The sequence below is a fragment of the Phycomyces blakesleeanus genome (assembly GCF_001638985.1).
Source record: "Phycomyces blakesleeanus NRRL 1555(-) unplaced genomic scaffold PHYBLscaffold_15, whole genome shotgun sequence".
NCBI classification, from domain to species: domain Eukaryota; kingdom Fungi; phylum Mucoromycota; class Mucoromycetes; order Mucorales; family Phycomycetaceae; genus Phycomyces; species Phycomyces blakesleeanus.
The window spans coordinates 207367-221176 of record NW_017265148.1 but is presented as its reverse complement, the minus strand read 5'-3'; the positions used below and the strand labels follow the sequence as shown (position 1 = coordinate 221176).

The following is a 13810-nucleotide window of genomic DNA, read 5'->3' as shown; positions in this document are numbered from 1 at the left end:
CGTTCTAGGACTCTAACAGACCATGAAGATTCATTCGTTGTTGATGTTGATTTCAAAGGAGGAGGAGGAGTCTGTAGTCTGGCTGGCGGAGATTCGTGCCTGGGCTCAACAAGATCATCCATTGAAAAGATCTCATCGTCTTCAAGGGATTTTGTACATGGAGAAGAGTATGCTGATGACAGGGGTCGAGAGATCTGTTTGTATGGGCGGCCAAGACTTGGTGCCGAGCTTCCACCTTGTGCCAGTGATTGTTCCCATCGCTCGAGTTGATCCTGCTTTTGTTTTTCTGGTTCGGTAGGATTGATCCGCCCAGAGAAACTGTAACTGTGGGGGTGGCGAATCACATGATCAGGCGAAGTTGAGGTTGAGGTTGAGGTTGATACTGAGATTGAATTTGAAGAGCCTGGCCGTCGTTTCCAGCGATTGACTTGAGAAAGTCTTTTGCGAAGTGCTTTTGGTGAGAATACTTCTCTCAGCACTTGTTCATGAAACTTTTTTGTTCGGTTAGAATCATCAAATTTCGAAGCAAAATACAATTGACTGTCAGGAAACAAGGACAATGATTTAGAATTAAATTTAGAAGTAGAAGTAAATGTAGCGCTGGATGTAGAGGTAGAGGTAGTCGAGTTTAAGTTAGAGGTAAAAGACGAAGGAGGAGGTGGGGGTGGGGACGGATGTGGATATGTGGAAGAGTTAGTATAATGATGAGATGGCAGGGGAAGAGAATGAGTAGAAGAAGGGGTACGAAGAGGGGTAGAAGGAGGGAGAGGAGGAGAAGGAGGATGTTGGCGATGACAGGCACGCCAGTCACGCAGCAAATGTGAATTCTTTTCAAAAACGACTTCGGGTACTACCGTTTGGCCGGAAGAACGGTAGGTGACATTGAGAACCCCCAGATACTGCGACGTAAAAGGCACGAGTTCAGAGTGGTGTTCTTCCAGGTGTTCGTAGAAATGCTGTTCTTCTGGCGAGACTGGTTTGCAGATCGCTCGTTTTGAGAAGCGAAAAAAAGAAGCATGACCACCGACTTGATTTGTGAATGGTAAAAGAGGTAATGAAGAAGTTATTTGAGTTGGGTCAAAATAAGAAGAGTAGCTGTCGCTGTTGGGTGTCCATTCGTCACTGTCACTGCTGCTACTTTCGTATCGGTCGTCCCAATCGCCGCCATTGGAGTCATTATCTTCATAGTCGGATATATTGCATTCTTGCATGGAGTGATTGTTCATTTTGACGGAGAATGGTAATTATTATTATGATTATTATTTTAGCCCTTTTTAAATAATTTCTTTTTTTTTTTATTTATTTTGATTTATAGGTGGTAAAGAAGTGTAAAATAAATAAATAATTAAATTAAATATATAAATTAAATATATAAAATATATGTAGAGATAAGAAAAAAAAAAGTATATTTTTGGTATATATAATATAATAAAATAAAATAATTATTTAAAATATATACATATAGTAATAATACAAATCAAACCTCGGTGCTTAATTGGCAATCGCCTTTGTATATATATATATATATATATTTTCTTAATATCAACGTACAAAAAAATATTCGCACACTTTAATACACTCTTGTATATGTATATATATATATATATATATATATATATATACGCCTATACAAACAGACATGTGCGTTTGTTGGGATCTAAGAAAAGGGGTTAAAAGGTTGTCCAGTCAGAGTCACAGTCTATGGCTGTAGAATTGGTAAACAGATTCCGATTGGTCTGTATTGACAAGTAGTTAGATCTCTGACACGTGCCAGTAATTCGTTGGAAAGAGTGGATGATATAAAGCAACAATTAGAAAAAGAAAGAAATAAGTAAATGTTACAATGTTTATATAGGCTATACACAAAAGCACTGATTATAATTATAATATACATATAAATATAAATACATATAAAGTATATTTATTATATGTATGTGTGAGTGTGTGAGCGTGTGAGTGTGTGTGTGTGTAAATGTATAAAATAAATGACTATTGTGGATTTGATCACGCTTCTTCTTCTTCTTTTTTTTTTGGTAGTGATTCAAATCAAAATAGTAATAAAAAAGAAAGACTTGTTTGATCTTATAATCTGAAAAGAAGTACAAGCATAACAATATAAGTCGCCATGGTAACAATTGTAGTCAATATAACCCAATTGCCACTTGTCTTGAATGGTATCGAAAGATCAAACACGTCTCCTGCAGTCCGTCGTCTCCAGAGTGCAATAGCCAGCATAGCCATTCCGAATACAAAAAAGGTTATCCCAATCTTGTAGAATTCACGCGAAAAGACCTTTAAGATCAATAGACCCGTAGAAAATGCAGCTAGTGCAGTGCGCCAATATGCACCTTCAAATGTACGCTGACGAGCTAAGGATAGATTAAAGAAGAATCAAGGGAGTGCAATAAATAGAAAGATAGAAAGAATTGTTATCAAAGAGAAAATGTCAATCTAAAGACTTGATTACAAAAAAAAAAGAAAACGAAAAATATCAAGATTCCAGTTTTAATCGTTTATTCATTCGTTCAATTTACTTCATTACTCATCCCATCATTCATTCACTTCTTTTATATATAAACATATATATTAATAGAGAGAAATAATAATAATAATAATAATGACGAATTAATTCTATTATTAAACTAATCGCACAAAAATAAAACTAACCTCGAAGGTCTTGTAATTCTGACAAGGTCAAGAGAACAGACTCTCGACGATGACCTCGAACTAATGACTCCTTTGTCTTCATCGTATGTAAAACAACAAGGAGAACATCCAAAAGAAGAAGTAGGAAAAAGGAAATATATTTTATATTTTATATATATAAAATAAAAAGTCAAGACTAGCTGAGTTGCAAACAAGACCATGATCATTCAACAATACCTAAAAAAAAAATTAAAAGGTGAGAAATCAATCTAGAGAGTCATTCCACTTAAGAATTTTCTACCAATCTACTACTACTATGATTATTTCTTATATATAAAAGAAGAAAAAGGAGAAGCCGTGACTAAGAGTCAAGCAAAATACCTTTCTTTTTCTCTCAAGCATTGTGTCTGTTTTCTTCGTCTTCTTTATTAGGTGGATAATCTCGAAGGAAAGGAATTCTAGTGTTTCTGATTAGTAGCTAATTAAAGCAAAATTGATGCCATATTTCTTATAAGGATGGCGCAATCTATGCAGTAATATTGTATTAAGAAATTACCAAAAAAAACAATATATGTAGAATAAATAACGTTCTCTTTATTCTTATTAATCCAATAGACATAAACGCCTTAGAAATAAGGAAAGTACGTACGTTCGTTTCAACACACTTGGTACAAACTAGTAAAGGCTGAAACATAGAGATCACTTTCTTTCTTTCTTTTTTGTATTAATGTTAAAGCTTAAAATTGTATGTATATATCTGTGTGTACACCCTCTGTAGAACAATACCAAAAAAAAAAGTTCAAAGGACAAATGATCAAAAGCAATAGCAAATTCTTGATTTTTGATTTCCAAAAAACGAAACAAAAGGCATATACTGCATCTAATTTATTATTTACAAACACATGTAAATCAGCAATTCATTATATATATAAGCCACCATACTGTTTAATTACTGTCTAAGATTGAAAGGCATTTGAGTACAATAAAGAAAAAGACATATAACCCAAAGATGTGGGGGATATATACACTCCGTCTAATTTAAATGGCGTCATCGCGAGGACAGAACAGAACAAAGCAGGACAGAAAAAGCGCACAAAAATCAAAGAAAAGGAAGGGGCTTTTGATTATCAAAAATTATGATGAGAGAAAAGTGATCTGGTTAGATCCAAATCGATTGTATTGACACAACAGCTTCCCATAGGGGGATTTGAATGATGGACACATAAATAGACAGAATACAGTAAAACACATTTGTAAGTCGCATAATTTGAAAAAATAAGTCGCCCTGAATATTTTTTTTTACAATATTTATATGAGAGGAAAACGGTAAAAAATAAACGAAAGGAAAAAAAAATCTGCTCCAAGAAGTGTCTTATCACCACAAGTGCATTGACTGCTATAACACCAAGAAGGAAGGGCTGTTCGTTCATGACAGGAGCCCAGTGAGCTCGCCAAATGGCATGGTTTGGAGATAGAAGCCTCAGCAAAAGTCATTATGGTCAGGAGAGACGTCTAGAGGATAATCAGAATGTAATTGTAGACAATATGCCTACCTTTTGTCGACAAAACGAGAATGGAATTTGGACAAAGAGAAATTAGTTTTCAGACGAAGTATAAATTTATTCAGACATTTTACCCGTAATTGTCTAAATGGCTCAAAGAGTCTGCCTGTTTACGTTACAGTGATCGTATTGTCGTTGTTACCGTTGTTGCTGCTGGCTGCTTGCTTGTTTGTCTGCCTCTATCAGATCTTTGGAGAGCGATTGGTCGATGGGTTCCTCTCAAAGTTGACAAAGCAATCGTCGTCATTTTTTTGCAGCATTAACATCTCGCTGCCACAGTGTATTACAGTTTTTATAGGCCGGTAAAGAAAGGACAACTTTAGATCGTCAAAAAGTGCAAATTTTATTTTATAAAATAAGCAAAATTTCAGTATTTCTCTTTGACCAGCATTCAATCCTCGATGTGGCTAATATACACCATGTATATTGTTCTCCGAAATCTAACAGCTGAAAATGTTAATGAATCTGAGTACTTGTGCAGAACTAAAAATACAAAGTTCAAAAGTCTAACTGCTTTCCAATGATCTGCTAAAAACAAGTGAAAAAGCAGCAGTCAACAGCAGCAGTCAACAGCAATAAGAATAATAATCCTGTTATGTAACGTAAACAGTTTGTCTGAGACATCTAGATATATAGGTAAGATGTCTGAATAGATGTCCAATTTGTCTAAGCTATTTTCTCTTTGTCCAAATTTCATTCTCATTTCGGCAACAATGCGAGTGCTAAGAATACTTGTGATTATACAAGATGGAGCCTCGCTTCATCCCTGACCATAACAATATAAAGAAACGTCAAGCAGCTCTCTAATATTCTTGGTATAAAAATCGGTGTACTTCAGATGCTCAAGAGTCTTTATCTCTTTTCTGATTCCAAAACTGATAAATACTTTTATAATCTATATTACAGTCGCCAATCAGAATAACCGTTTAAAAAAGAATACACCTCAGAATATTGCAGTTTCAGTTTTCGATAACTCTTTGCATCTCTTCTACCGCTTTTCTTATAACACATGTGTGTTTTCTAAATGAAAAGAGGTTCAACTTCAACTAATCTACCGCGACCTCTAAAAAGATATAAAGCTGAACGATGGTAAAGTATTAAACAGCCATATCATCCGTTTCTAACATTAGTATAGTATCAGACGCAGAAACATCTACTGTTGAGGATAGTCATCCGAACGTAACAAATCAAGAAGAGGGCCCTCACTCTTCCAGTACACCAATTTATCCGAAAAAAAGTAAAAAAAAAAGACAAGTAAGAAAAAAGCTTCCAAGATAGTCCACTGCCCCTCGTATGGCTCAAACACTCATGCACGGTCATCAAATAGTAAATGTCCGTTCAAAAAAGTCAAAGCAGGTGAGCATGGTCCTGAGGAGAGAGTTGAGCAATTTACAATCAAAACATCTTTGCACAATACATACCGAAACAACACAATGGCTCAAGAATTTTTAAAAGCTGCCAAATATACCACCAAGGTTTTGTTTGTTGGCTCCATGTTTGCAAACTTTGTCTTTATCAAACTACTCAATTCCAATCAAGAAATTCCGGCTATTGGACAAAGCTTGTTTATCAATATGTTTACTATCATATCTGGAAATGGCAAAAATACTTCGCCGAGTTTTGTGAATCAACTGGTCTGGATTTCATGGTCCTTCGATCATTGAAAAGTGTCGGATACTCTAGTATTTTATCTATTGTCGGTAAGCAATATGAGACTCTTTCCCGAAATTACATACATGATACACACCAACGAAGAACAATACGGGACTTTCGTACCTACAGAATATACAGATCAGCAAAGACATATGTCTTTTTTTTTCTATTCTACCTCATTATTCTATTCAGCAAAAGACCGTCCAGATCGATCCTCAAGCACCTTTTAGAGTATTGAGCCAGTGCGATAAACCCAATTATCGCAAGGGATTGAAAACAGAATCTGATTTAATTGACTTTTATTACAAGTATTTTAACTTTTCAAAAATTGTATTCCGTACTCGAGAAAGTCTTACGAACGAAAAGAAAAAATTCAAGCAAGTACAAAATAAACATGATACCGCAGTGTCTAACCTAGGTCCATAATTAAAGGAACAATTGCTACAGACGGACATTTGGTGTCATTCATAACGCAGGAACTCTTAAAGATGCGACTTTTATAGTGTGTCTTACTGTAGATAGCATATTTCTTATTTATAATATATGTATTATATTACACACAGTGTAAGCGGGGTGTACAGACAAAAAAAATAAACTCCGTACAAAATAGGGTCGGGTGAGATGTGGGAATGGAAGAAAAGGTGGATTGACCTTACACACATACATACATACATATGCATTATGTATATATATAAAAGATGTATGCATGTATATATCACTATTCCTCGCCTTTGTCTTTGTCTTCTTCTCCTTCTTTTTCTTCTAAGTCTTTACAGCTCCTTGGCGCTCAACGCCTTTTCTCTCTCTTCTGCGTCGATACTCACCAATACTCGACTGGCATTGACGATTTGGATGACATTGATAAAGTTCTTGGCAAGGCAGATTGTACCGGTTAATACCAATGCAACCATCCAGAAACCTATTAATCATAATAGAAGAAGAAGAAGAAGAACAATTCAACATTTGTAAGAAGAACAAATTCCTTTTTATATATATATCTTACCGTTTATAGGACCAAAGAAGTTAAGGATGTAGAGTGTAACATAGAACAACTCGTTACCAGCACACATCAGAAACAAGACAATCTAAAGAATAGATAGATGTAAATACATAACATTATTAAGCTTTTCCCTCTTCTTTTATTCTCATTGCACACAATTTCCCTTTGTGGTTTAGATTTATATACTTGCATTGTTGTTGTAGTAAAGACGAAGGAACCAACTATCAGATTCGGACAACTTTTTGTGACTAGAGAGACCAACTGTCATGGAGCTATATGTATTTGTTTTGTGAGAATTGGTTATTATTATTCTCTGTTTTGTTTTATTTTTACATGCGTTCCTTCACTCGCTCATATCTCTCTCGTTTAGTTCTTACCTATACATGTGCATATAATGAGAGCTAAAATCAAGTGCGATCAACAATTGGAATAGAATAGCCCAGGGTTGATACATGAGTGACAGATAGCACAGAAGACACGTCGTGGTACATCTTTAAAAAAACATAAAGATAGATTGTTTAATACAATAAACTTACAAAATACTCTATTGACCCTTCTTTATTTATTTATGTTTTACCTGTCGGTGACCATATCCAAGACCGCACCAAATTTACTGCCTATGTGTTTATAACCATCGATATTAATTTATTCGTATTAACACCCATGCAATTATTCTTACATTGACCAAAATGTCTCGCTGCTACACCATCAACAGCATCCAACAGACAGGAGATGCAGTACAGAATAACGCATACTTTGGGATGCCATGGCATGAAATACAATGATAAGGTTGCAAGGACAATGCGCGTATAGCCTATTATTATTATTATTATATAAAAAGGTAAGAGATTTTGGCGATGATGAGAATGTGTTGTTCGATGACTAATGAGGATTGACTTACCAATCAGATTTGGTATGAACAAAAATACATTTTTTGTGGTCTTTAAAGACGTTATACTTAATGCGCTCATTATTAGGACTGATATACGGCTACGGACAACAGGTAGATAAGATAGAATATGTAAATATTTATATTTTTTGGTTTTTGGCTTTCTCTCTCACAGTATTTTTTTAATTTTTTATTTTTTATTTTGCTTCTTTTATTTCTGAAATTGAAACAAAAAGGAATAAAAATAAATAAATAAAATAAAATAAAATAAAATAAAATAAAATAAAATTAATATAAATATATATAATAGAGAGAGAGAGAGAGAGAGAGAGAGAGAGAAAGTAGATGGTTGGTATTTTATTTTTATTTTGAACTTTTGGGTAATTGTCTTTAAAGAGCAGAAATTCCAATGAACCACTGCACCGACATCAAAACACGAGTACAAGAATACATATATATATAAAATATTCAGAATTACTTGGAATTCAGTAGGCGCAAAAACCCTCTAATAAAAACAATAAACAAATAGGCAGATAAGCTGACAGGCAAACAGGCAAACAGGTAAGCGGGCAGACAGGCAGACAATTAGACAGGTGGGTAGACAGATAAACAAGCGGATAGACCAAAAAATAGACGAGACACGTAAAGCTGAATTTCTTAAATTGGGTTTTTTTCTTCTTTTGTAACTCACAAGAGCTATATAGTTTTTCAACTTGAGATTAAGACAAATTAGGATTTTTTTTAGACGAATTACCCTATAGAAAAAAAAAAATAGGCGATTTTAGTGAATTGTTGCAAGTTTTCCGGGGTTTAAGATGTCTTGTAGTTGAATTTTAATTAAGCACCAATTTCTCTCTCTCTCTCTCTTGTATATTCTACTTTTTTTTTGCAGTCAAAGCAAAACATCTTTTTCTTAGCCTTTTCAACCCGTTACAAAACTAAATACCAAGTTATTCAAATCTAATGGCTTACCAGCGGTAGCTTTGGTGGTTCCTAAGCGGTAACCAGGACATTTTTTTATCTTCTTTGAATTCTAGTCAGTCTTTGTCTCAAACGACAACCCTCCTGGAGATCTTCTTCTGCTTGTCTTCTGGCACTTACAATTTTAATGGTGCCGGTAAATCTATTAGGGTGGGGCTATATTAGCGAGAGTTTTCAACTTGCTTAAAGGTTCGAAGGGAAATCTGGGAGCACGAAAAATAGTGCTTGGAAGTACTAAGTGTATCAAACAAACAAAGATCAAATTCATGCTTACAAAGTAGATATCTAAATACTACACCATTGGTTGGTTCATGACTATGTTTGTGAGATACAGACCAGTCTTTTACCATTAATACAGAAGGTTAACCAAATTCAGAACTGATATTGCTTTCTGGACATTCTTTAGCTTTGGATTGGTTAATATAGAAGGAAAGGCGAAACTTGCGAAATAAATCTTTGGTTGGTTTGAATTTTGGTATTTGCGTAAAATAAGCATAGAATAGAGATAATTACAGTAATATAGGCATAGTCGTGACAATAAATAAGCTCACGATTTTATCTTGTCATTTCTATTATATAAAAGGCAGTGCTATGATCAAACAGCAACAAAGGGACATCAGCAAAAATATCCTGTTTAATATATTTGTCAAGATCGAAGAATGGATCGCGTGATAACTTGGTAAGAAATATGTATCTCATAAGTGCGAAGGTGTTGGTGACAATTGTGTGGACTTTAGCGACAAGGACTTGTAGAGGTCTAAGAAACTCAGGACTTCACCCCGTTGCCTTTATTGATGCCTTGACAGTAATGGCTCGGAATGGGGTAGCTTCGTTCATTGTCTTCTAATCCACAGTGGACTAGAGATATGAGGTTTGGGCAGTACTTTTGAAAGTGCAAATTTGTAGTGACATACTAAGATATTGGGTAAGTATATATGCTGAAGGTCAGTTAATAGATTACTTACAAGAGTAAAGAACAAAGGTATGTAGAGTTTAAAATTCTTGCCTGTCGATCGTGCTGTCTTTTATAGACTTTTATATATGTGACTTTGACATATGAGAATATAGTACATAATTGACCGGATAAATATAATGATTGATTGATATAAAGGAGAGCTGCCTAAAGATATTAATCATTTCATTATTATCCTGCAAATATATCAAAATAAAATTTAGTTCCTTGTATCTGTATTTGCGTTTTATATTCGTTGTTCTGAACTTTGTGTACCTATCACTAAAAACTGACTGGGATATGCGTGGGTATGTATAATTTATCTTGAAGAATAGTTCATAACCATTGTATTGCTTGCAAACCTTCTTCAAGCCTTTTATCATAGGAATTGAATAATAATATTAATATGATTGATTTGAAGGACTTGTAACTTTGATACTTCTAGCAGTTAGGCTTAAGGTGATATTCAATTATCCTTATCTTGGCTTTTAATCCAAAAAGCCATTTTATGTGAATATTGTATGCTGGACTGCTTACAGGTTGCAAAGTTGAATAAAGAGACCAAAATGTCCTACACAATTATGTATTTTTAATCTGAACTTAAAGAATCCTTTGCCATCAAAAAGTAATGACTGTATTACTTTTTAATGCATTGTTGCTTTTTTATTTTGTAAAAGTCTTTTTTATTTCTTTTTTTCACAAGGTCTAAATTATTAAAGGTCTTTAAAAGAAACGTACTTAATAGCTATCAAGGCTAGTACTGATAAAATGTAAATCCGTAAAGCTGACAAAAGAAAGTAACTTGAGAAGAATTGACAGAAAAAAAAACATCTACATCATGTACAGTTTGGTTGTCAAGATTGCTCGCATGCTCATTAGAAATAATTGATCCAGAGAATTGCAGGGAGTATGTCTTCTGGTTTTTCAAAGTAGGGATCAGACATGACAATGATAACACAAAGCAGGTTTATACTCTTTGATAAAAAGAATCAATTAAGCCATATACATACCTACATTAATATTATAGTATTTAGAGAATAGCAGTTTTCTTTAGATAAAGAATGTAAAAAGTATCACATAAAAATATATACATGTACATTACTTAATAAATGTATAGCTTAAGCTGCTACTAAATATCATAAAAATTGGTACTTCTTCTTTGCATACTTCTTTATGTTTAACTTGTATTATTTTGATCAATAAAAACCATAAACTTCCAATATAAAACATCGTGCATTTGTTGAACCAATCATAAAGAGAATAGAATACCTAAAAAAGATATAATTGACATATTTTGAATATTTGATTGGATTAGATGCAAAATAATATAAAATCCCATAAATCGTATTTGCCAAAAAGTAAGGTTGATAGGCTAATGTTTGGCATGTCATTGGCTATAAAAGTTGTTATTACGCAACCGAGTTGCGCATACGGAGACTTAAATGCTACCATTTCCTACAATGTTAGATTTGTTTTTAACTCTCATAATTCATAAAAAAAGCGCAACCATAAAATTTAAAAGCCAAAAACATCATATAAGCTACAAAACCTTACAAACAAATATTTTAATTTTCTCTTTTCCTATTCAATCAGAGACCTTTAATAAAATCCTGAGCTTTTTCTTCCTGGCTCCATACAAAAAAAACATAAAAAAAGCGTAATTTCTGAATGTTAGGCCAATACTATTCCGGAAAATGTGCAATAAGTTTTAATCAAGAATTTGCCTGGGATTCATTTGTTTCTTAAATAAGTGCTAAAGTTCAAAGCGCAGTACTAATCATTATCTTTTTTTAAAAAAAATTAAAAAAAATCAAACGGCGAAAAGAGGTGTGTAGGTATAATTTTCAAAGCTCTTTATCTTGACAAATTTGACAGTCTATTTACTTTTTGTTTATTAAAATAAATACTAATTATTGCTACCTAATTATGAGCATTGCTTCCACAATAAGCAGTCTTTCAGCTTCCACGGCTGTTTGGATGATCTATTAACTTTTTCCTCCGCCCTACACATGATTAGTGTTGGTACGACTTAATGTTGAGGTTGCGTTCCGTCTCTTGTCTTGGCAAAAAAAGCCCTGGCGTGACATTAAATCCTTTTACTACTGTGCTAGGCAGAAGATTAAAAGGCCATTTATGATTATCTAATATTTGTATTCCAGTATAAACAGCATCTTGAGCAACATCTGAAAAGCATGTTCCATGTTGTTCAGCCGTTTAGCTTTTATTTATTGGATTCCGTCAGTTGGTATTGTGATTAGGCTGGCAGAGTAAAGCATTTGGCTCCAAACTCTAGACTGTGCTTGTGTCAACCTTAATTTTGTAAAGCAATACACCACATACTTGCTCATTTCTCTTTGTTGTTGTAAAAACCAATAACTATCCAACAAAATATACACCAAAAACTCATCGATATCCCAAATATTTATTTCAGCACAAGTCACAATCCCCTAGGTGTCTGTGCGCATGACTGTTACTTTCTTCACCGAGTTACATCCCTTTGACTTTTTTTTTCTTTCTCTTTTTCAATCGATCGATCAATTAACCTTGTCTTAAACTGTAAAATACCCATTCTATTAGCCCCAATTTCATAATATTTTTTGATACTGTAGAACATGCTTAACTTCTTTATATTACAATAAAAAGTGTATTTTAATATATTGGCTATAATTAATTAAAGCTTATTCCTAGATACATAAATACAATAGCTAGCCTTCTTTTTTTACTTGTATTGATAAACGTTTAAAACATCAGTCTTAATATGGATCTCATTTCTACCAAGCAACATAATAATAATTTTGTACTTGCTTGAATTTTTTCTTTTCGTTCGTAAGACTTTCTCGAGTACGGAATACAATTTTTGAAAAAAGTCAATTAAATCAGATTCTGTTTTCAATCCCTTGCGATAATTGGGTTTATCGCACTGGCTCAATACTCTAAAAGGTGCTTGAGGATCGATCTGGACGGTCTTTTGCTGAATAGAATAATGAGGTAGAATAGAAAAAAAAAGACATATGTCTTTGCTGATCTGTATATTCTGTAGGTACGAAAGTCCCGTATTGTTCTTCGTTGGTGTGTATCATGTATGTAATTTCGGGAAAGAGTCTCATATTGCTTACCGACAATAGATAAAATACTAGAGTATCCGACACTTTTCAATGATCGAAGGACCATGAAATCCAGACCAGTTGATTCACAAAACTCGGCGAAGTATTTTTGCCATTTCCAGATATGATAGTAAACATATTGATAAACAAGCTTTGTCCAATAGCCGGAATTTCTTGATTGGAATTGAGTAGTTTGATAAAGACAAAGTTTGCAAACATGGAGCCAACAAACAAAACCTTGGTGGTATATTTGGCAGCTTTTAAAAATTCTTGAGCCATTGTGTTGTTTCGGTATGTATTGTGCAAAGATGTTTTGATTGTAAATTGCTCAACTCTCTCCTCAGGACCATGCTCACCTGCTTTGACTTTTTTGAACGGACATTTACTATTTGATGACCGTGCATGAGTGTTTGAGCCATACGAGGGGCAGTGGACTATCTTGGAAGCTTTTTTCTTACTTGTCTTTTTTTTTTACTTTTTTTCGGATAAATTGGTGTACTGGAAGAGTGAGGGCCCTCTTCTTGATTTGTTACGTTCGGATGACTATCCTCAACAGTAGATGTTTCTGCGTCTGATACTATACTAATGTTAGAAACGGATGATATGGCTGTTTAATACTTTACCATCGTTCAGCTTTATATCTTTTTAGAGGTCGCGGTAGATTAGTTGAAGTTGAACCTCTTTTCATTTAGAAAACACACATGTGTTATAAGAAAAGCGGTAGAAAAGATGCAAAGAGTTATCGAAAACTGAAACTGCAATATTCTGAGGTGTATTCTTTTTTAAACGGTTATTCTGATTGGCGACTGTAATATAGATTATAAAAGTATTTATCAGTTTTGGAATCAGAAAAGAGATAAAGACTCTTGAGCATCTGAAGTACACCGATTTTTATACCAAGAATATTAGAGAGCTGCTTGACGTTTCTTTATATTGTTATGGTCAGGGATGAAGCGAGGCTCCATCTTGTATAATCACAAGTATTCTTAGCACTCGCATTGTTGCCGAAATGAGAATGAAATT

The 13810-nt window shown here is 33.9% G+C and overlaps 5 protein-coding genes across 5 annotated transcripts; 2 read left to right on the top strand and 3 right to left on the bottom strand.

The window, feature by feature from the left end:
• Positions 1 to 1902: 1902 nt before the first annotated feature.
• Positions 1903 to 2749, bottom strand: PHYBLDRAFT_182025 (hypothetical protein; the record flags this gene model as incomplete). Its single annotated transcript, XM_018438550.1, has 2 exons — positions 1903 to 2369; positions 2668 to 2749. The coding sequence occupies 2 exons, from the start codon at positions 2747 to 2749 to the stop codon at positions 2083 to 2085; spliced, it is 369 nt and encodes a 122-aa protein (XP_018289544.1). The 3' UTR covers positions 1903 to 2082.
• Positions 2750 to 4101: 1352 nt separating this feature from the next.
• On the top strand, positions 4102 to 6287 carry PHYBLDRAFT_170172 (hypothetical protein; the record flags this gene model as incomplete). The annotated part of the gene is made up of 8 exons (XM_018436276.1): positions 4102 to 4176; positions 4308 to 4510; positions 4819 to 4844; positions 5115 to 5219; positions 5243 to 5297; positions 5339 to 5445; positions 5556 to 5830; positions 6054 to 6287. 8 exons carry the CDS (start codon positions 4102 to 4104, stop codon positions 6285 to 6287), a joined length of 1080 nt encoding a protein of 359 aa, XP_018289543.1.
• Positions 6288 to 6631: 344 nt separating this feature from the next.
• PHYBLDRAFT_170171 (hypothetical protein) lies at positions 6632 to 7832 on the bottom strand (the record flags this gene model as incomplete). The annotated part of the gene is made up of 7 exons (XM_018436275.1): positions 6632 to 6780; positions 6865 to 6946; positions 7124 to 7133; positions 7239 to 7352; positions 7439 to 7478; positions 7541 to 7675; positions 7763 to 7832. The coding sequence occupies 7 exons, from the start codon at positions 7830 to 7832 to the stop codon at positions 6632 to 6634; spliced, it is 600 nt and encodes a 199-aa protein (XP_018289542.1).
• Positions 7833 to 9419: 1587 nt separating this feature from the next.
• PHYBLDRAFT_170170 (hypothetical protein) lies at positions 9420 to 11178 on the top strand (the record flags this gene model as incomplete). The annotated part of the gene is made up of 7 exons (XM_018436274.1): positions 9420 to 9536; positions 9594 to 9656; positions 9688 to 9713; positions 9908 to 9991; positions 10403 to 10453; positions 10543 to 10648; positions 10999 to 11178. 7 exons carry the CDS (start codon positions 9420 to 9422, stop codon positions 11176 to 11178), a joined length of 627 nt encoding a protein of 208 aa, XP_018289541.1.
• Positions 11179 to 12402: 1224 nt separating this feature from the next.
• PHYBLDRAFT_170169 (hypothetical protein) lies at positions 12403 to 13475 on the bottom strand (the record flags this gene model as incomplete). Its single annotated transcript, XM_018436273.1, has 4 exons — positions 12403 to 12654; positions 12878 to 13152; positions 13263 to 13369; positions 13411 to 13475. 4 exons carry the CDS (start codon positions 13473 to 13475, stop codon positions 12403 to 12405), a joined length of 699 nt encoding a protein of 232 aa, XP_018289540.1.
• Positions 13476 to 13810: the final 335 nt, after the last annotated feature.